This window comes from Schistocerca gregaria, chromosome 5, assembly GCF_023897955.1.
Source record: "Schistocerca gregaria isolate iqSchGreg1 chromosome 5, iqSchGreg1.2, whole genome shotgun sequence".
Taxonomy (NCBI): domain Eukaryota; kingdom Metazoa; phylum Arthropoda; class Insecta; order Orthoptera; family Acrididae; genus Schistocerca; species Schistocerca gregaria.
The window spans coordinates 600,211,542-600,234,622 of NC_064924.1; the positions used below are offsets into that span (position 1 = coordinate 600,211,542).

At 38.0% G+C, this 23,081-nt stretch overlaps 1 protein-coding gene across 1 annotated transcript in view; it reads left to right on the plus strand.

The window, feature by feature from the left end:
* The window catches only part of LOC126272485 (synaptic vesicle glycoprotein 2B-like), a 235,118-nt gene that overhangs the window by 184,952 nt on the left and 27,085 nt on the right, over positions 1-23,081 (plus strand). Inside the window, exons 8-10 of the mRNA XM_049975371.1 lie at positions 1,310-1,481; positions 7,943-8,057; positions 9,207-9,366. Of these exons, the coding sequence (XP_049831328.1) occupies positions 1,310-1,481; positions 7,943-8,057; positions 9,207-9,366 (447 nt within the window). The remainder of the gene's footprint in view (positions 1-1,309; positions 1,482-7,942; positions 8,058-9,206; positions 9,367-23,081) is intronic.

Below are 23,081 nucleotides of genomic sequence, written 5' to 3' on the forward strand. Positions count from 1 at the left end.
GACGAGATGGTGTAGCACTTGTACGTGTCGCAAATGTTAAGTACAAGCATCAATCAGACCACAGTGACACGCAGTTTTTAATACAGTAGGTTGACAGATGTGGCCCAGATGCTGACTGTGAATTGTGGCAATAAGAGGGTTTGCTGAGACAGGGGAATGCTGAGATAGTGTAACAGCGGCTGGTGGCAACAGTGGCCTTGGTGAGGTGTCAGCTGCATGATACAGTGAGCTTACTGCTGGACTAGCATACTCTGCCCATGGCCCAAGCCAGCTGGCAGGGGTGAGCACAAGCCATATGTCAATCCCAGAACTCATGAAGGCTGGCTGGACAGTCAGAAAGTGGCACCCAGTGAGAGGTCTCAAATCATCAGGGCTAGCTGACAGCCTCTAGTTGATGGTGCTGCTTGATGAAGTTGCAGCTGCTTGGCAGCACACCAACTGATGACTGGCATGGAGGCTGCACCAGACAAATGCATGGCACCAGTTGATTGAAGTTACTAGCTGAACTGGGGCATATATACCTGGCCTGGCTTGGAGTGTTTTGACAGGGGATTGGTTCCCCTAAAGTAGTCAGCTGTGAAATGTTGCTTTACGCTACAGCATGTAGCAATCACTATGCCAGAGCACTTTTGCCATGGCCAACTGCAAAATTAATGTATGTGGCTGGCCAGTGTATTCTGTGGGTGGCTGCTGTGGCCTACCCAAGACTAATGCTGCAGCTGTGTTTATATTAGCATTGGAGAAATGCATTAATCTTAAAAATTTAGAGCACCTTATACATTATCTAACATTTTACAACTATGTTTTAAATTTATAAAAAATGTTGTTCTATACTACATAACCTGTATGTTCAAAAATATTAACTGAGCTATAATGCATTATAATGGTATTGTACACAGTCTAAAACACAGAATTCAAATTAAAATAAAATAAAAGGTTTAAATATGGGGAAACAATATCTGTCTCATTTGACAGCCATGGTTGTAAGATCAAACAAGGATGATAACAACATTTCTTCTCTTTGTGATGAAATCCATGTTTCTTCTTTTAATTTTATTCTGGCTGTAAACCTAACTAAAATATTTTCTGTTACTTTCAGATTTTACTTCTTACGGTCTGTGTGGTTTTCAGTTATTAGTTGATATTTCTCTCCTGATGGCGAATGACAATCACTATTGGAAAGAGTTTTTATTACTTCCCATTTGCATTTAAATGCCATTTATTCCTTTTTATTTTAGCTTTTGATTTTGTTAATGATAAGAACTATTTCTCTCCGAAGATTTTCAGTGGAAGCTTTTAATATTTTCAGCTCAAATACAATACGTCTCTGGGTGCCACAGATGTTTGCATCAGCAGAAGAATACAAAGAGCACCAAAAATATACAAACAAAACTGATGAAATTGCATCGGTCTGTGAAATGATATCATTTACTGGAGTTTCCAACTATTCCACAGCTACCAATGAAGAGTCATGTGGAGTGGTAATGTTCATTAGCTGATACAGATGTTCATCTAGTACTATTCTGTATTAATTTACTGGTGTTGAGTTTTTAAGTTATATGTACATGATATAACAAGAGTATATATGGCAAGGCTTAAATTTCCACGCTGTGAACGATCCACAAATTTGATTACCATAAACATGATCAGTCCCATCACCTGATGTTGACAGAGATTCTGAGTCACATTGACAGAAAAATTATACATACATGAATATCATGACTGTCATAAAAACAAGAATGTCTAATTAAATGAGCAGTTAAAAACAAAGATTCCAAGACTTACCAAGCGGGAAAGCGCCGGCAGACAGGTACATGAATAAAACGCACAAACTAACACACAGAATTACGAGCTTTCGCAACTGGCAGTTGCTTCGTCAGGAAAGAGGGAAGGAGAGGGAAAAATGAAAGAATGTGGGTTTTAAGGGAGAGGGTAAGGAGTCATTCCAATCCCGGGAGCGGAAAGACTTCTCTTAGGGGAAAAAAAGGACAGGTGTACACTCGCACACACACACACATATCCATCCGCACATACACAGACACAAGCAGACATATTTAAAGGCAAATATGTCTGCTTGTGTCTGTGTATGTGCGGATGGATATGTGTGTGTGTGTGTGTGTGTGCGAGTGTACACCTGTCCTTTTTTTCCCCTAAGGGAAGTCTTTCCGCTCCCGGGATTGGAATGACTCCTTACCCTCTCCCTTAAAACCCACATCCTTTCATTTTTCCCTCTCCTTCCCTCTTTCCTGACGAAACAACTGCCAGTTGTGAAAGCTCGTAATTCTGTGTGTGTGTTTGTGTGTTTTATTCATGTACCTGTCTGCCGGCGCTTTCCCGCTTGGTAAGTCTTGGAATCTTTGTTTTTAATATATTTTTCCCATGTGGAAGTTTCTTTCTATTTTATTTACATCATCATAAATGAGCAGTTAAATACATACATCAGTATTTCACTCTGAAATCCATTTAGCTTATAGGAATGACTTCACTGTTTCTATTTTTTTTTTATTTTCTCAAGTTTATTCATTATTAATTTCATTTTTCAGCTTGTTGCTAAGAACTACACTGAAGTGCGAAAGAAATTGGTATAGGCATGTGTGTTCAAATACAGAGATATGTAAACAGGCATAATACTGCACTGAGGTCGGCAACACCTATATAAGACCACAAGTGTCTGGCACAGTTGTTAGATAGGTTACTGCTGCAAAAATGGCAGGTTATCAAGATTTACATGAGTTTGAATGTGATATTACAGTTGGCGCATGAGCGATGGGACACAGCTTCTCCAAGGTAGTGATGAAGTGGGGATTTTCCCATACAACCATTCCATGAGTCTACCGTGAATATCAGGAATCCAGTAAAACATCAAATCTCTGACATCATTGCAGCTGAAAAAATATCCTGCAAGAATGGCACCAATGACAGCTGAAGAGCATCGTTCAACATGACAGAAGTGCAACCCTTCTGCAAATTGATGCAGATTTCAATGCTGGGTCATCAAGAAGTGTCAGAGGACAAACCATACAATGAAACATCATCGATATGGGCTTCCAGAGCTGAAGTGGCCCACTCATGTACCATTGATGACTGAATGACACAAAGCTGTATGTCTCGCCTGGGCCTGTCAATGGCAACATTGGAATGTTTATGACTGGAAATATGTTACCAGGTCAGATGAGTCTGGTTTCAAATTCTATAGAGCGAATTGATGTGTACGGGTATGGAGACAACCTCATGAATCCAGCCCCTCGTGTCAGCAGAGGACTGTTCAAGCTGGTGGAGACACTGTAAAGGTGTGGGGTGTGTGAAGTTGGAGTGATACATCTGGATACTACGTAAGCATCCTGTCTGATCACTTGCATCCATTTATGTCCATTGTGCATTCTGACAGACTTGGGCAGAAGGCAGAAGTGAAAACTGGACATACAGCTGGCCTCTTATGTCTTAGCAATAGGTGAAAGGTGTTGTCGCTTGTTGGTAATACATCTGACCCATCACATGGTATCTTATCTGTTTGGCCTGTGGTCTATTTCCCTGCTAAGTCTAGACAATCACAAAGAATGACTTTGTTCATAATAAGGAACTCCACCGTTAGGCAGATAATTGAGCCCAACAGGGAAATAACAGGCAGGCAGGAAAGATGGCCAGTGTACACATAGTACGCTTGCTGGAGGGTTTCATCCTAAATATGGAGGTGGCTCTGCTGGTGGTTATTGGCTACAATGGGTGCATATGGCTGCAAGTAGTGGCCCATATTGCTGCAAAGTAAACCTACTGCCTGGTTTCAGACGCCATCCCTGGTTCCTTCAGGTGCTTGGCTGGATTGGTGAAGGCAGCCAGCAACAGGTGTTGAGAGTAAACTTGGCTTGCCATGTACAATATTGTACCTAGAGTCTATCATACAGCCCATTTTTTGGAACAGACTGGGAGGTCTAGTATGCAGAGATGGGAAAGACCCACTGTGGATCAGTAGCAGTGTTAGAGAGTTGGTGTGAAAGCAAAGAGAACTTTATTTCTGATTTAAGCAAAATTCAAGTTTTATAAACAAACAAAAGTTGAAAGAAGCACAAATGATCATGAGGAGAGTGATGTAAGAAGCATTCAGTGAATTTCAAAGTACCTTTTTGCCACACAATCTGAATCCTTAGAAGTTTTAGTGTTATGTAAAGTCAGTCAGCAAATCCAAAGCATCTATTCAATCACTCAGTGACCTTAATGGGACAAAACAGAATATGACAGACAGGAGGACAAAGTACTTCATGTGATATTCCGAAAATGTTTCACCATGGAAGACAGTAATACTTTTTTTTATCATTTGTCCACATGAATGGAAAAATGCAAGATATTGAGATAAGTGATTAGATAAAAGAAAATTAACCAAAACTGCTGAGCAGTGGAAAGGCAACTGGACCAGATGAGATACCTTTGACTGTCTGCAGCAATTATGCAAAAGATATTGCTCCCCTTCCAGCAGTAGTTTTTCATAGTTCACTTGATCAATGAAGGGCACCCAAAAACTCGAAAAAATTCAGGTTATTCATGTTTGAAGAAGTTTAAAAATGGTTTGACATGATCTTTGAAGTATGTTGGAAGTTCTCTAATGGTCAAACACTGCATGAATATAGTCTGGGTAATTTGTGGTCTGTTTCAAACAAATGCTAGTTTTGCAACATCTCAATGTTTGTAATGTGTTTTACAGTTATATAATTTTTCATGCACCTTCAGTGGTATATGTAGATATTGTTTACAAAATGTGTTGTGAATAGAGGTACCAGTAGTAGAAAAGAAGTAATAAATTTAAACATCATGCACAATGTTGCAGTTTTTCATGCTTCTCCGTGTTTATGATGTCATATTTCTTTAATTATTTGAGGTATCATGATATAATTTTGTAGGTGCATTTAGTGGTGTATGTGGATACTGTCTGAAAAATTTCTTGTGAGCAGAATTAGCAGCACAAAGTGATTCATTTAAACATCATGCTTAATGTAAAAAATTTTCACACATCGCATTATGCCCCCTGAATTATGAAAGATACTGTAGGTGGTTCTCACCCCCACAGCAATTGTTGCCCGTCAGCAAGGGCTATGAGAACCAAGTCTAGTTGAAATAAGCCGAGTAGTTTAGGAGGATATGTGGAATATAAATACATATATACATACATTTTTACCATATGTATGTATTATCAGGAGAGACACCTGATTTTTATTTTATTTTGATAGTATCCTTTTTGTATGGACAGGAACATCAGAAATTGCCCTTTTTTGTACATCTATCATATCTTTCCACATCCAACAAGTAAGATGATTCCTCTTCACTGATGTAGGATCAGCTTCCCCAATTTTTCTGATATAATGGTTTTGTTCATCATTTCATACTTGCTATGCTTATGTGCTTCTACAGTCTTTGTGAAGGAAACAGAAAAGAATGTGTGCAAGCTATAAAATCCATTCTTAAATAGTACAGTCTTTATCATAAATATCACTAAGCAACCTCTGAAAGTGGTAATATGGATAGTCTTGTGATCATTTATCAGTTTAAACTTCTGATCCATGAACAATAGAACACTTAGAATTACAAACTATAAACATTCTCAGTCCATATTTATCATGTCTGTTTCTTTTACATGCAGTGAGATAGCACTCTTTCACAAGATCCATACATTTTCAACAACAGTTAGGTTTTCAAAATTAATTTCAAATTTTTTGTCTAATTATAAAGAAAATCCCAATGTTTACCCATGGGGTTTTGCAGAAGCTGACTAGAAATATAGGTGGCATTTCATCCAAATGCTAATTTAATTGTATAGCCTTGAATCTGTTTTTTCTTAACAGCAGACTATTAGAAAAGAATGGAAATCAACATTTCATCACTGTTTAAGGTTATTATTCTCAACTATGTTGAATGTATGCAGCAAGTCCCTAATTAAAATTCCAGTTTAAAAATGTTGTAGAAGGAGAATCACTGCTCAGAATGACATAAAACTTGAGCAGCATATTATGGGCACAGGGGGAACATTTTACCAATAGCTTGTGCCTTAGCATCTTAAAGTAAATGAAGTTAGCTACAAATGACAGATGGACCACAGTACAATGGCTATGATTTAAGATGCACATTACACCATCCACACTGTTCAATGTGCATGACTGCACAGTTTTGGCAGTCAGCAGTTGTGCCACTGTTCGTTAGTTAAGTCCATCCACCATGGAAAGATCATACCATATTAGATGGGAAAAACGGTTTTTTATTGTTCTGAAGCAAAAGAAAAAAAAGGAAAAAGAAAAATCAGATAAAAAGCAAAGCCTCTGCAGCAGCTACTTCACTGGCTTTGAAATGCACAGAGGGTCACCACCTTGCATAAAAATGATCCTACACACACATCCATGCTGTTGAAAGGTGAAAATGACAATGGTGTGCAAGACACTCTCATAGCATTTACCAGTTACAATACAGATAACAGGACCTGCAGGATTCATCTCCTTGGAAAAATATGGTCCCATAATAAACAGTGCCATCAACCTGCATCAGATAGTCACATTTGTGGAATGCAATGGTATGGGATGATGTGCCTGTGGATTTTCTTTTGCCCATATTCTGCAGTTCTTCATATTGGAAAGTTCTTGGAAATGGAAATGAGCTTTGGCTGCCCATAGAATGTTTCACAGCCACTCAGTGTCCACATTCACTGGAGCAATGAATTCCAGAGCAAATATTTGTCTTGGTGGCAGGTCAGCAGCAAGCAGCTCGTGAACATGGGTGATTCTGTATGGATAGCAGGAGGTTTCATAGGATTTTGTGCACCATGCTTGCAGGCATGTCCAGTGATTGGGCAATTCCTCTGCTTTGCATGTTTGCATACCACTTCTCAACCCCTCCTGCAATGCTGTGGCCACATCTTCAACAGACATCAGATCAACTCCAATTTCGCGATCATTTTCTCCAGACACTTAGCAGGCTTTGAACCAATGCCTTCCTCCGTATCCTTCGGTGTCCAGACTTTCTACAGGGCTACTGGCTCACAAACACCACTCTTGTAAAAGAGCTTTACCAGCAGTGTGTGATCCTTCATGGAGACAGTCATGCTGGGCACCTCAGACACAAACAGCTGGGTGCTGCACATCTCTTGGGGTGCGCACTCTGATGCTTACAGTGTCATATACTGCTCAAGTGTTATATTTTTTTCTCCCATGACTTTTACACCAGCATCAGAAATATGCTGCTCAACTTTGATGACATCCTGAGCAGTCATTGTCTTTCTACAGCAGTTTGTAATTTGAACTTTAGTTATGGATACCCAGTACTTTCACACAATCCATGAGCTTGAAATATACATAAAATATTTGAGTAACATAGGATCTTTGGTTAAATTAATAGTGTTCCAATTTTGGGGTGGAGAAATGGTGTTGCAGTGATGTTCAGGTTGTCAGGCAGGAAATATGGCTATACTCCTCAATACATCTTGTTGCACTATTTGTTATGGTGACACCACCAGCTGAATGAAGTTTTATCTGTTTTTCAATCAATCCTTCATAACAAGATGAGAGAGGTTGGATAATGTCTTCTGGGACTGTAGGTCAAAGTTTTTGGTACCCTCACATAGTAATTGGAGAGAGCAACCAGAGCAGGCACAGCCAGCTATTTTTGCATGTAGATTATGCATTATATAGTTTGTTTATTAACTCTGCAATAGAAGTCAAGGAATTAACTCAGGTGAAAAAAGTTTATTGTTTTTTGACCACATTCTTATAATATAGTATATTTACAGAATTCTGTTTTTTTTTAGTAGAATCTGAAGAATAACCCAGAAAGGTTTTGGTCATTTTGATAGACCTATTATGAGAATGATGTGCATTATTTGCTAATGAAATAATAACGTAACTACTAGAGGGCCCACCTATGAGGAAGTTCTCCCTCAAATTATTTTTCTGTTTTCCATGTTTTTCAGGCTATGATTAAAAACACTGTGTACATAAACAACATCATTGTTGCATGTTCACAAACTGTGTTTTTTCTGCTTGCCAGTTACATTGTTAAATATATGGGGAAGAAAATGACTATGGGTGAGTATAAAATAGCTTTAATTTGACATTAGATCTGATTATCCTATGAGAAAATTTGCATTGTATAAATCAACCATGAATTTGACATATTCTGAAACAACACTCATATTTCAGATAGTTTTATTCCACATAGACAGTATCATTATGTCAGTATTTATATATAGGTATAAGATATTTTATGTTGTTATAGCATATATGAACCATTCATTAATTCAAATAGGAGCAGGAATACACCTTTGGAAGTTATAATAACCTCGGATTTGATCATACAATGCAGCCTTTCATGGATGTTACATGTTCTTGGTGATGATTTTGGTTCATGGTATGTTGTTGTGATTGACATTTATCTTCTAATGTTGGAGACATCATCAGAGGCTGTAAAGACTCGTTGTAGCTTCAAACTTATACAGGTTTGAAACTACTATGTGAGTCTGCAAAGCCTCTGATGATGTCTCCATCATTAGGAGTCAAAACATTAGGGACAGAAATATGGTCAGTTTGTTTCAGTTTGAAACTACTATCTGAGTCTTTGTAGCCTCTGATGATATCTCCAGTGTTAGGAGACAATACATTAAGTATATAAACATGTCTAATGCCAATATAACAAAAAATACCAAGGAGTTCTTGGGTTTTCCAAACTTACAGTTATAAAGAAGGAATGGGGCATGCAGAAGGAAGTGAAAGAAGGTGGCAACTGAAAATACACTATGGGTAATATGAAGAAAATTTTAATAAAAAAGCACAGCAGGTAATACAAAAATTCTTGTAACCCTTCCAGGGAGCTTTGGCAAAAATGATATTTGCCAAATCACAGGTAAAACATGCCAAATAAAAGAGTACAAAAAAGTATAAATTAGAGCAATTCCTTGATTTATGGGTATGTTCAAGTTTACAAAGAAAAAAGTAAAGAAGACAAAAATAAGAAAGATGAGCATAAAAGGATAGAAGAGAGAAGGGGAGAAAGAACAAACCAAAAGGAAACAGTTGCAAGATGTGGGAAATTCGGAGAATTGTACATTCTGTGAAAATGTCAGATAAAGTTTGGAAACATATTTGCAATACGTGTGTATGTTCTCTTTTGTATAATCTAGTCATTGTTAGCTATCACAAATGATAACAACATTTATTCTTGCTTCCATTTATTTCTAGTTACGGGATACATTGGTGCTGCTGTGTGTTCAATTTCGGTTTACTGGACATACAGTCCATCAGCTGCTTTGGCGTGTTTGGCTCTATTTGTGTCCTTTACTGGCGTGAGCCACATCACAAGTTTAGCTGTCCTTGTCGACATGTTCCCAACAAATCTCAGGTAATGTAATCCTAAATAAAGCATCTATTGTCTTTTTATATTAATTGTGCCAGATTTACAAATTGAGATTTTCTAGGTCTGACAGTGAAAGATAATGTTTTTTTTTTATTTTTTAAAATAGCATTATATCTCCTTTTGTGTCACTTCGCTTCATCAGATACATGATACGCTCAGAATGTCTGCAAAATTTATATTTTCTTTTCACTGTACTCTAAACATTTTTTAGTCAAACATTTGACTGGAATGTGAACAGCTGCCTTCCATAAGATGTTTTGTCATTGCCATGACACCTTTGTGGAAACATTCAATGTCCTGTTTAAACCAATTTTTATATTTTTATTTTGCAATCAGTGATCCATAAGACTTGAATTGTAGGGACTTGCACAAGAGAGGTCCTTGATTCAGAGCTCTGTCCACATCTGGATTAGATTTCCAATTATTTCTCTAAATCTTGCTTGACAAGTTCTGCAGTTATTCCTTTGGAAAATATCAGGCTGGTTTCCTTTTACAATAACAAATTGGCGCAATTGTATTCTGTCTTAAATTGGCCAAATCTTTCTGTATTTCCTTTTGATCAGTATTCATAAATGCAGCACACATCTTCCATAAAACTGATTAAATACTTCACATAAAATACATTATACTCTCTCTTTTGCTGTGTCTGTAACATCAACCATTTCATCCACCTTTAGGCTAATCTCCCAATATCATACTCCACATTTTTTTTTCTTTAATTACAATTATCTACAGTCAATAATTTGGTGTAACAACAGTAATTAGTGGTTTATGTGGCTATGACGGTGAAATGGAAGCAAAAAACATGCAGAGCATTTAGGTATAGAACATGCCTGAAAAACAGAATCAAAATGATTGATTCAGTCACAATGTTTAAAGTAGCTATGATGAGAACACTGGGAATATATTTACAACACAAATGGTAAATTATGGTTTTTCCTAGTCTGTCCCTAAAGTACTTTGAGTTCTCTTTTGACAAATGGTAATGAAATTTTGCATATAGTTCAACTGAAAATTAATTGCTACTCCATACAGTGTTTGTGACCTTGCTGCCAGAACAGATGTGGAATTTAGTAGCATTTATTGTTATCTGCACTTGATGAAAGATAGACTTTTTGATGAATGTTGAAGCTTGGTATAAAAAATATACATGACTACAAAAATCTTAAATGCGGCTTTTAACATCTACAGCTCATCAATTAGCAGCATACTACTTAGCTGAAATAATCATTACGGGCATCAACTTTCTGCAAAACAGCAGGGATATATTGTTTGCAACATATTTTGAATATTATTCTGTTAATTTATTAAATGTGGCCAGTCATGAATTCTGGCTAAGTGTCCTGAATACACGTACATTAGCATGTTTGGACAGCTGTCCTCATATCCATCCAACACTGGTGATCCCGTCATGATTAGCAGATCATTATTTATTTTATTTACCAGCCATTCATGCATCTTTCCATCCTACATCTTTATACTATACACCTCTTTACTTCTGTATGCATCCTCTTTGGTTTGAAGCTGGCACAGTACCTGCAGTAGAATATCTTTGGCTTCCCTCTGACAACCATGCCTCCATCCTTGCTACCTTCCCTGTTTTCCTTTCCCTGTTGCTTCATAACCTGGGTTGTGAGTAACTAAATCTACTTTCCCTTCTTCCCTTTCTTTCCCCTCTCTCCTCCCTGATGAAGGAACATTTATTCCGAAAGCTAGGAGCTTAAATTTTCGGTTGTTTTTTGTGTCTCTATCGGCTGTACTGAGCTGAGGTAAGTACTGGCCAGCCCCTCTATCTCTTTGTTAGTAATTGTTTCAGATCATTATTTACCAACCACAAACTTTTGGTGCTGCAAGAGGAAGCATGGATGCAGAGGGTACTGAAACCCTGCAGTTTTACAACTCACTGTACAATTGCCACTCTCTTGGACTCATAAGATAGCACTGTGGTTCACACAACTGTAGGCTAGATTTTTTTTTTTTTGGGGGGGGGGGGGGGGCAATTGAATCACAGATAATCCATGAATTTTTTCTGGTGTAGAGTCAACTAGATCACTACTAGGCTGCTGAGGTAGAAAACAATCTCAGCAAAAATTTGAAAAAATTGAACACATCATGCTGTGTGATGAGGAACCTTGAAAGCTGCTGTAGTAAAGACTGCACTGCCTAAAAAGTGTGTACTACGGAACTGACCGATCAATGCTGAAGTATGGAGTCATTGTCTGCGGAGCTTCTCCAAACACCATCAAGCTATTTAGGATCCAAAAAAGAATCATAGAAGGTGCCAAACAACAGAAAATCTTGAGAGCCACTCTTCAGAAAGCTGTAAATCCTCCCACTTCCATGCCTTCATATGTATGAAACCACAGTATTCATACAGCAGTATGCGACTGAATATCCTGCACTCTTCCTCAAAAATGAAGATTTACACACTCACAACACAAGGCAAAAAAAAAATGGATCTCCACATGCATCGTATAAAAACTAAGCTCTGCCAAAATGGAGTTCTACACCATGGAAAAAAGATATTCAGCAAACTACCAAGAAACATACAACCAATGAACAACATAGTTGGTTTCAAAGCTGCAGTAAAGGTGTATCTAACTGATCACTGCTTCTACAGTCAGAAAGAGTATTTTGATAAATAATAATTTGCCAGTATGAAAAATAATGTAATGTCTTATCCACTGAAACCATAGTAACATTTTAGCCACTGAACAAATACAGATTATATACCAGTAGTAAGTAGTGTAACCATAAGAAATTAATGATGTTAAAATGATGGCAACAGTATTGTGTTAAATGATGTCCAACATCTATGTACATTTTATGTACCAACAAGATCTCATGGACAAATAAATAAATAAGTAAAAGTCATTATCTTGGCACCTCCAGAAACTGACATTTACCTCTAGCACAAATCTGAGTTAAATCAAAATGTCTCTGCATCTTGGGGCAGATGGTATGGAAACTATTTGCCAAAGAGGACATTATAGGTAGAAAACTAATACCTGAGACATCTTCACATCACAGTCATGGTGGGAACAGTTCCTGGTACACTGCTCCACACAATCTGGCCCGGCTGAGTACTCACACAGGTGCAGGCAATAATTACAACACAATGAGATGTAACTGAACACTGTAGCAGAATTAGTCAATCACATTCAAGATGCACTCACCAAGGCATCCATCAGATCACAGTAGTAACCTATAGCAATATCAGATCACAGTGGTAACCTGTAGCAATAGTATGTCACTGCCCGGTATTACATGTCCAAAGGAACAGTCACTGTGGTGACCACAGCCATTACGAAACACGTCAACTGAATTTGCAGTTGCAAATAAGGACTACCATCAACTGTAGAATCGAATGACGACAATGAAAATTTATGCCGGACTGAGCCTCAATTCAGGATTTCCCCCTTATTGCGAGTGGTCACCTTGCAATTTGGCTATCCGTGCATGACTTACAGCCAGACCTAAACTTCTATATGTCCCTGTTGGCACAAATTTTCATTGTCATCATTCCATTCACAGCTGATGGTAATCTTATTCATAATTGCAAATTCATTTGATGTGTTTTGTAATGACTGTTGTTGCCGCCATGCCTGTTAGGAACTTTTCATTGTAATCAGAATAACACAGGAACTGCAATATCATATTTATCTGCCAATACCAGGCAAGTGACTTTTAAGTAAAAATCTGACCTGTACAGGAATATACATAATGGATGTATGAGTACAGGTTGTAGACACATGGTCGGTGGCTTATGGAAGTTTGGGTCTGGCCATGAGTCATGCATGGATAGCTAAATGGTAAGGCGACTGCTCACGATAAGTGGAAATCAAGGTTTGAGTCCCTGTCCAGCACAAATTTTCATTGTTGTCATTCCATTCTACAGATGATGGTAGTCCTTATTCGCAGTTGTGAACTCATGTGATGTGCTTTGAATGACTATCCAACAACACAGATGCTCTAGCGGCACAGCAGAGTGAAGTGCTTGCTTTCCTTGGTGAAAACTGCCATAAAAGTAGATAGGTCTACTGCTGGCACCCTCATATTCAATCAGAAGTGAACTTAGCAACATCTAGTGATATGGCTGTCACCTTCAGTTTGTTGGTTACATAGAATGTTTGAGAATCAAACATAGACAGGTTTGTCACCTTGTGCATACCCAAAAGCCAATGACAGCCAGATATATGTGCATCTGCTTTTTGAACAGCCTCTCAGCTCTTGTACCTAATCAACACGTGGTCCCTGGATTGCACCATATGTAACATAGGGAAAGGCAATTATTCACTGATAGTGGAGTGATTTGTGGAGCACAGAAATGTGTGTCAGAAAATAGCATTCACACTATCTTTCAAGCAAAAGCTCCTTTTCTAGCACAAGTACACACATTCACATATGCACATAACCACACAGACACACAGATATGGTCATATCAAGACTAATTATCCATACCCAATTATTGAAACCTGTTGCTCAAGCTGATTGAGGGGTGGGGATGAAGGGAAAGGGAAGGATGCAAGGAGGGGGTAGCGGAAAGGAAGCAAATCTTTGGACACATGACTCGGTGACACACAACAGGATGAAAAAGAATACATCTCTCTTTTCACTCTACTCTCTGCACCCTTGTCGTCTTTTGCAGCCACGGAGTCACCTGCCCAAGACTCTGCCTCTTCTTCACTACCCCCCACCCCCTTGCATCCTTCCCTACCTCATCCCTACTTCTGTCAGATAAGGCAATGGCTGTCAATAACTGAATATCAAAAATTAGTCTTGCTGCAACCACAGGAGTGTGCATTCGGGTGTCTGTGTGGTTTTGTGTGTGTATGATGTGTACATGTGCTAGGAAAAGAGCTTTTTCTTGAAACATAGTGTGAATTTTATTTTCTGTTACATGTTGCTGTACTGCTTGCATCAATCTACTATAGGAGTGTAGTCACGTTTCCGTATTTTATGTGTTATAACAGAGATGTGTCATGGATACAGGTTTGGACTTGCGTTTATGCAAGTACTTTTCTATCCAAAAGGTGACCACCAACTCCATTTTCTCTGTCTGCTGCCAATGATTCCTCCAGAGTTACTTATGTTACAATACATTTGGAGTTTTATTTCAGCTTGCAGCATCTTTCAATTGTGATTTCACCATTGTGGATGTTGCAGAGCCTACCATTGGAGCTAATTTATTCTTGCACTACTAGCTACTGTACTAGCTTGTTGCTGGGGTATGAGGGGTCAATGGTGTTACAAAGATCACTGTCATGGGATTCCCTCATTATGTTACTGTGTGTGACAGCAGATGTATTCAAGCTTTCAGCAAGTAAGAGGGGGTAACCAAATAAACTAGAATTATTTTTTAAAAGCTATATATTTTCAGATTGTTTACAAAACAACCTTATCCCCTTCAAAATACTCTCCATTACAACTAATACATTTGTTCCACCAGTGCTTCACTGTTCAAAACATTTTTCTGTAGTCATCTTTAGAAATGGCTGACAGCTCCTCCCTCATTTTTTCTTGGCTTCTTCAATGTTGTCAAATCATTGTTCTTTCACATCCCTTTTCACCCATGGTTATACAAAAAGTTGTATGGAGCCAGGTCAGGCAAGTAAGGTGTGTGAGGCAGTGGAACCATGCCTCTTTTTAGCCAAAAACTGTCTGACAGAGATGGTTGTGGTGGAAGAACCAGTCTCTTGTCTGCCACAAATTGTGTCTTTTTCCACAAACAATGTTGCACAATTTTCTTAAAACTCCAAATAAGAGGTTTGATTGATGGTCTGTAGGAACAAACTCTGAATGAACTATGCGCTTGGCTTCAAAAAGAAAAATCAGCAATGTTTTGATGTGTAAGTTGACATGATGACATTTTTTTTGATGGGTGACAATAACATCTTCGATTGGCTTGACTGTTGCTTTGTTTCTGGGTCATAACCCTAAAACCATGACTCATCATCAGTATTGACATGTGACAGAAAATCTGGATCAGTTTCAAGGCATTGTTTCAAAGCATGACATGTTTCAACCTGATATTCCTTTTGATTGCAGCCAGAACTCAAAAGAACAAACTCGGCAGCAACTCTTTTCATTCCCAAATCTTCTGTTACAATTCAATGAATTGACCTCCAAGATAAGCCACTTATCTCTGACAGTTGATCAGTCATCTGTCAATGGCCTGTCCTGAATTTTTTCAACATTTTGATCGGGTTTGGGCAGTTAATGGATGTCCATTATGAGGTTTGTTATCAATCAAAATGTTGCCATTTTTAAATCAAGTAAACCGCTTGTACACTTGAGTTTTCCCATAGCATCATCTTGGTGAGCTATTTTCAACATTAAAACAATTTCAGCAGCATTTTTACTGAGTAGAAAACAAAATTTCACAGCTGCACGTTGTTCACTTAAACTTGGCATCATTAAAAATGAAACAAGAACAAAACTGTTCTAGCAAAAAAAATCACTGTAAATGAACAGAACAAGCCAGGTCAACAATACAGGTGGCACTGAACTGGCACTATTCATGCCCAGTGGCAGAAATGCATACTACATGAGATCCACCCACAGCAATGTTATTCCATTTTTTTGGGTACCCCTTCATATACCAAATTAATGGACAATATCCAAAAATCACTTGGCCCTTTGGCACACCATGAGAGGTATAACACAGCACAATGCAGTATATTAAGCAACATCTAATCAACCTGTCCCATTTTGTCCCCGACACTTTGCATCAGACCAGTTACCAATAGTGAAGCCAGAATGCAGCAAAATGTTGCAGCCCTTGGCTGTTACCCATTGACTTATTTCCAAAAAGGGTGGCATGTAGTACCCATGTGGGATCAACATGCTAAATGTACAGAGTATACTCCAACAATAGATGGTGACAATTTTAAGAGACTGTAACTATGTTTCCAGTGGCAAACGAGTTTAGTACTCTGCACTGTGCTAAGTCATTTTCTCAGATCCCAGTGGTAGCATCAGATATTTCAAAAATGGCCATAATCATGCTGTTTTGCTTTTTTGACAGGTTATTTATGACAGCTGGCTTATGATGTGCTGCACAATAATGACCAGTGATTAGTTGACACCAATTAAGCTGCATACAAGATTGTCTGGGCAAGACTCAGAATCAGTATGGGCATAAAATTATAATTGCTTCCTTCTGTCGACCAGCAGATGTATTTACATCTACATCTATAATCTGCAAACCATGTCCAGATCGAGTGATTGTTTGACTACCTCTGTGTGTTCTATAATTATTCTAATCTTATCCTTACAATCCCTGTGTGAGCAATATGTAGAGGGTTGTAGTATGTTCCTTGAGTTCTCAAAATTTTGTTAGTAGAATTTCTCAGATAGTTTATGTCTTTCTTCAAGTCAGCTACTTCAGTTTTGTCAGTATTTCTGTGACACTCTCCTACAGATCAAACAAACCGCTGACCATTCATGCAGCTTGTCTCTGTATACATACCCCCTGTTAGTCCTATTTGGTATGGGTCCACATGTTTAAGTAATATTCTAGAATCAGTCACACGATTTATATGTAAGCAATCTCGTTTTTAGATTGATTGCACTGTCCCACTGTTCTATCAATAAACTGAAGTCTACCACCTGCTTTACCCATGATTGAGCTTAAGTGATCATTCCATTCCATAACCCTACAAAGTATTACAACCAGATGTTTATATGAGTTGGCCATTCCAGCAGCGACTCATTACTATTATAGTCATATATATGATTGTATGACTATATGATAATATGTTGTTTTTTTCCATTTTGTTAAGTGCACAATTTTTTATTTTTGAATATTTAAAGCAAGTTGCCAGTCTTTGCACCACTTTGAAATCTTATCAAAATGTGTGAATATTTATGCAGCTTCTTTCAGACAGCACTTCATTATAGATAACTGCATCATCTGCAAAAATCCTGAAGTTAATATTAATATTGTTTACAAGGTCATTAATATACAATATGAACAGCATGGGTCCCAAAACACTTCCCTGGTGCACAGACCGAAGTTACTTCTACTTCTGACAATAGTCACAGATTTCACTTGATACCCCAAATGATCATACTTTTGACAATAAGTGAAGGTGTCGTACTGAATCAAATGCTTTTCAGACATCAAGAAATACAGCATCTACCTTACAGCTTTGATCCAAAGCTTGCAATATGTCATGTGAGAAAGGTGCAAGTTGGGTTTCACATGATAGATGTTTTCAGAATCCATGCTGGTTGGCTTGTAGGAGGTCATTCTGTTTAAGATACCACATTGTGTTTGAATTCTAAGGTTCTACAACAAATTTATATCAAAGATACTGGACAGCAGTTTTGTGGATCACGTCCACTACCCTCCTTGTAGTCGAGTGTGAACCATGCTTTACTTTAAGAACTGAGCATTAATGTTTTGTTTGAAGGATCTGTGTTAGATTATAGTTAGAAGAGGTGCTAACTCAGTCACAGATTAGTATAGAATCTAACTGGGAATCCATCAGGTCCTGGACCTTTGTTCAATTTTAATGATTTCAGCCCTTTTTCAGCACCACTAACATTAACACTTATTTCACTCATCCTTTCAGTGGTACAAGGTTTAAATTGGGGCAGTTCTGCTGGGTTTTCCTTTGTAAAAGAGCATTTGAAAATGGAGTTAAGCATTTCAGCTTTTTCTTTGCGAACCTCAATTTCAGTTTCAGTATCATCTACTAGGAATTGGATGCTAATTTTGGTCCCCCTAAAAGCTTTACATATGACGAGAATTTTTTTGGGTTTTGTGAAAGATCATTTGACAATATTCTGCTACACTAGTCATAGAAGGTTTCATGGACTGCCCTCTTGACAGCCAAACATATTTCACTCAGCACCTTTCTACCTATAGCTCTATGCTTCGTTTTACACCTATTATTCATTCATCTCTGTATCTTTAGTAGCTACTTTACAGTGACTGTACACCATGGAGTGTCTCTCCCATTACAAACTGTTCTACTTGGTATGTATCTATCATGTGCATGGTCAATTATTCTTTTGAACTTGAGCCATAGTTCCTTTCCATGTTCCTGCACTGTGATGAAAGTTTCAAGTTCCTTACTGAGAGAGGACACTACTGATTTTTTATCTAGTTTACTTAACATATACATATTTCTGGTTGTTTTAGTTATTCTTTATGCTTTGGTAATCATTGTTGGTTGCCACAACCATGTCATGGTCACTGATACTAGTTTCAGTGTGGACGTCCTCAAAGAGATCAGATCTGTCTGTTGCCATCAAATCCAATATATTACCATCATGAGTGGGGTTCTGAACTACCTATTCTAGGTAGCGTTCAGAGAAGCCATTTAATAGTGGGGAAAACATTAGAAAGTTCCTCTTGCATCCATAATTAGTACTTAATAAATTTTATAGGAATAACAGTCAGATTATAGTAAGTGGCAATTTTAACATTAATTTTCTTTCAAATAGCAGCAATAACAAACAACTGGAATCATTGTTCTCAACTTTAAACCCACTTCCTATGGTTTCATAACAAGAGCATATGGAAACAGAAAGACCTTTATTGATAATCTACTCCTAGACCCCACAAATTAAAATGAAGTAAAAATCCAATCCATAATGAATGGTCTCTGATCATGATGCCCAATTGACAACCTTAAAACTCATCAGCAGAAAAACAGTAAATGATCTCACCCAGGTTAAAGATATTAGAATAATAAATATGTAATCTACTAGCTTCCTTAGGAACAGTTAACACTATCAACAATGGGAGGAAGTGTACCAGGCTGTTACAGTGAATGAGAAATTCAACTCATTCCTGGACTTATTTCTCAAACATTTTGAAGCCTGCCTCCCCCAAAGACAAATTAAAATGAAATCAGTCTGTTGTGGAAGGAAAGAGTGGATAAGAGCTGGCATCAGAATATCATGTGCTAAAAAGAGAGACCTATATGTAGAACAAAAGGGCTAGTATAAACCTAGCAGGAAACTACATTACAAAAAATACTGTAAAATTTTTACATGTGTAGTCAGGAAGACCAAACAAATGCATTATGCAGAAAAAATCAGCAAGTAAAACAATAAAGTGAAAACCATATGGAACATCATAAAATGTGAGACACATAGGAACATAAAATGTGAACAAGCAGGGACCCCACAGTCCTCTGGTAGTGGTTAAGACAAGAATAATCAAAAAGTTGCAGCTTCTGGTTTTAGTAACTTTTTTCTCACTGAATATGAAAGAACAGGGAACAATAATAAACAGTATCGCATAGAAGCCATAGAGCTACTAAATCACATGCAAATCACACCAAATTCAGCACTTTATGTCAAAAGCACAATTCCTAAAGAGATTGAAAAAACCTAAAAATTATTTAAAAGCTCTGGATCTTATGGATATGATGGAATATCAAACAGGACTCTAAAAATATTTGCAGACTTAATCAATCACATATTATGTGTAACCATTCAATGATAACTGGGACATTTCCAGACAGACTGAAACATGTAATAGTGATGCCCATCCACAAAAGTTGGGCAAGGAATGCACCATCCAATTATCAGCCCATCTTTTTGCTGCCAGTGTTCTCAAATGTGTTTGAGGCAGTACTTTATGATAGAATTTATGGCCATATGACACAAAATTACTTACTGACATCTACACAGTTTGGCTTTCATAAGGGATTCTCCACAGAGAGATCTATACTTAGTCTAACAGATGAAACTCTAGGTGAATTAAATCTCAGGAGGTATCCAGTGGGGATCTTTTGTAACCTTGCTAAAGCTTTCAGCTGTGTAGATCATAATACATTGGTAAAAAAAGCTTCCTTACTATGGCATAAAAGATAAAACTTTGACATGGCAAGAACATTATCTACACAACAGAACGCAAAGAGTTATCTTAATGGAGGCAGATGTAACAGCAAACTCAGAATGGAGAAATGTAAAATAAGGAGTCCCTCAGGTCTTGATCCTTGGGCCACTGTTTTTCCTGATCTGCATTAATGATCTTCCCAGAACCTCTACCCAGAGTCCATCTCTACTCACTCCTACAACTCCCCACACTCCCACATTTTACATGCTTCCTAAAATCCATAAACCCAACCACCCAGGATGCCCCATTGTGGCTGGTTACTGTGCCCCCACTCAGAGAATCTCTGTTCTTGTACACCAACACCTTCAACCTATTATCCACAACCTACCCTCCTGTATGAAAAATATCAACCATTTCCTCCACCGACTCTCCACAGTTCCTGTTTCTTTACCACAAGATGCCCCTCTCATCACTATTGATGATGCCACCTCCCTCTACACTACCATCCCTAATGCTCATGGCCTTACCACTATTCAAAACTACCTTTCCCAAAGCCCAACAGATTTCAAACCAACTACCTCCTTCCTAGTCACCATGACCAACTACATCCTCACCAACAATTACTTTTCCTTTGAAGGCATTACCTACAAACAAATCCACGGTACGGCTATCGGCACCCGCATGGCACCATCCTATGCCAACCTATTTATGGGCCATCTAGAAGAATCCTTGCTAAACACCCAGAATCATAAATCCCTCACCTGGTTCAGATTCATTGACGACATCTTTTTGATCTGGATTGAGGGTGAGGACACCCTATCATTATTCCTCCAGAACCTCAACAACTCCTCCATTTGCTTCACCTAGTCCTTCTCAAGCCAACCAGCCACTTTCCTAGTTGTTGACCTCCACCTCAAAGATGGCTACATCAGTACTTCTGTCCATATCAGACCTACTAACCACCAACAATACCTCCACTTTGACAGCTGCGTCCCATTCCATACCAAGAAGTCCCTTCCATACAGCCTAGCCACCCACAGTCGTTGCATCTGCAGTGATGAGCAGTCCCTCTCGAAATGTACTGAGGGTCTCACTGAAGACTTCATTGACCACAATTATCCTCCCAACATTCTACAAAAACAAATCTCTTGTGCCTTATCTTTCCAGTCTCCCACCACCTCACAACATCCTACCGTCTGGCCCCTTGTGACTCAGTACCACAGAGGACTGGAGCAATGAATTACATCTCTGCAAGGGTTTCGACTACCTCTCATTGTGCCTTGAAATGAGAAATACCCTGTCCACTAGCCTTCCCACCCCTCCCACAGTGGTATTCTGCCATCCACCAAACCTATGCAATTTACTTGTCCATCCCTACACAACCCCTACTCCCAACCCCTTACCTCATGGCTCATACCCCTGTAATAGACCTAGATGCAACACCTGTCCTACACATCATCCCACCAGTGCCATATGGATCCTTCCAACCAACACCAACTTTTCTGAATTGCAAGGGTGGGAACTTTCCCTGTAATATATCCTACATTCCCGTAACCTCCTGGCCTCAACCTTCGTTAGTCATTGTCCTCTCCCGTCCAGCCCTTCTCTGTTCCCTTCCAGCACTAAACAGTCTTTATTCCTCCATTGCACACAGTCTTTTTACTTCTCTCCTTTTCCACTATAGCCCCGCCCCCTACCTACCTCTCTACTCCCTCCGTCTAACCTCCCAACTGCACATTGTAATATACCTAATATACAAAGACTTAATGAAAACTTTGATTCCCTGACATCAAGTAGTACAGTACCTCACTTTCAAATGATTGGTATTGTAGTGATTCATGAATTTCATAAAAATGACACTAAATTGGAGACTAATTAGCAGGCACTATTACAAAATAAAACAAACAATGATGTATTTTAACGAACTATAGCATTCATTGTAGTAATGATAGAGACTTGAATTAGTGAAAATGGTAGGAATAAAATATATGGTATTAATAACCAACTGTAATTATTCAAATAATTGGACTTTTATGAACGTAGTTTACTCATTCAAGAAGTTATTCTATCCCTTGCAAATGAGGGCATATATTGAAAAATGTAAATTTAGGATGAATGCTGTAAGGAACATTCCATCTTAATGACTTTATTAATTAAACTCATATTGTTGTAACCAGATGTGTAATTAGCATGTATTAACTAATTTTGTGAAGTTCATTATTTTACTCATATTTAGATGGAATTTTCACATTTAAAAACATTTTTACATTATAAATTTCACATATTATTCAATTCTGTAATTTTAGACGTATTATTCTGTGTAATCAGAACATCTTATCTTTGGAACTTTTAATTGTAAATATGATTAAAAGTATGTTGTCATTATTTAGTAATAATGGTCCAAGTGGCCATCCATTACTTAGAATATATAAATATGAAGCAGCGAGGCTGCTGCGACAGGCAGTTTGAGCTGATATCTCAAAGTGTAACCTGTGTTAGTTATTTGAATACTATTCCACTAAGATTTATAGTTGTGAAAAAGTATGTTTCTTGATTTGTGAACCAGTCAGTTGTTTTACAAAGACATACTGTACAACTCGGCCTCTTTGCAATGTGTCATGATGGATTTGATCAGCTGTTACGAACGGAAGAATAAATGTTTAAAAACTGGAACCAATCACTTTCACTGTAAACCACACACTTCATGAAGATCCAGGCAATTTACGAATATTTCAGTTATGTGGAGAAAAATTTCATTTTAACCTTATACTTATGATTCTAGATAACATCAGATGACATGCACTTTTGATAAGTCAGTTCATCTGTCTTTGAAGTTTTGAGGACTACCTTACCGATGAGTAGATAATAATTAAGTAGAAATGTTAAAACATAGCTGCCC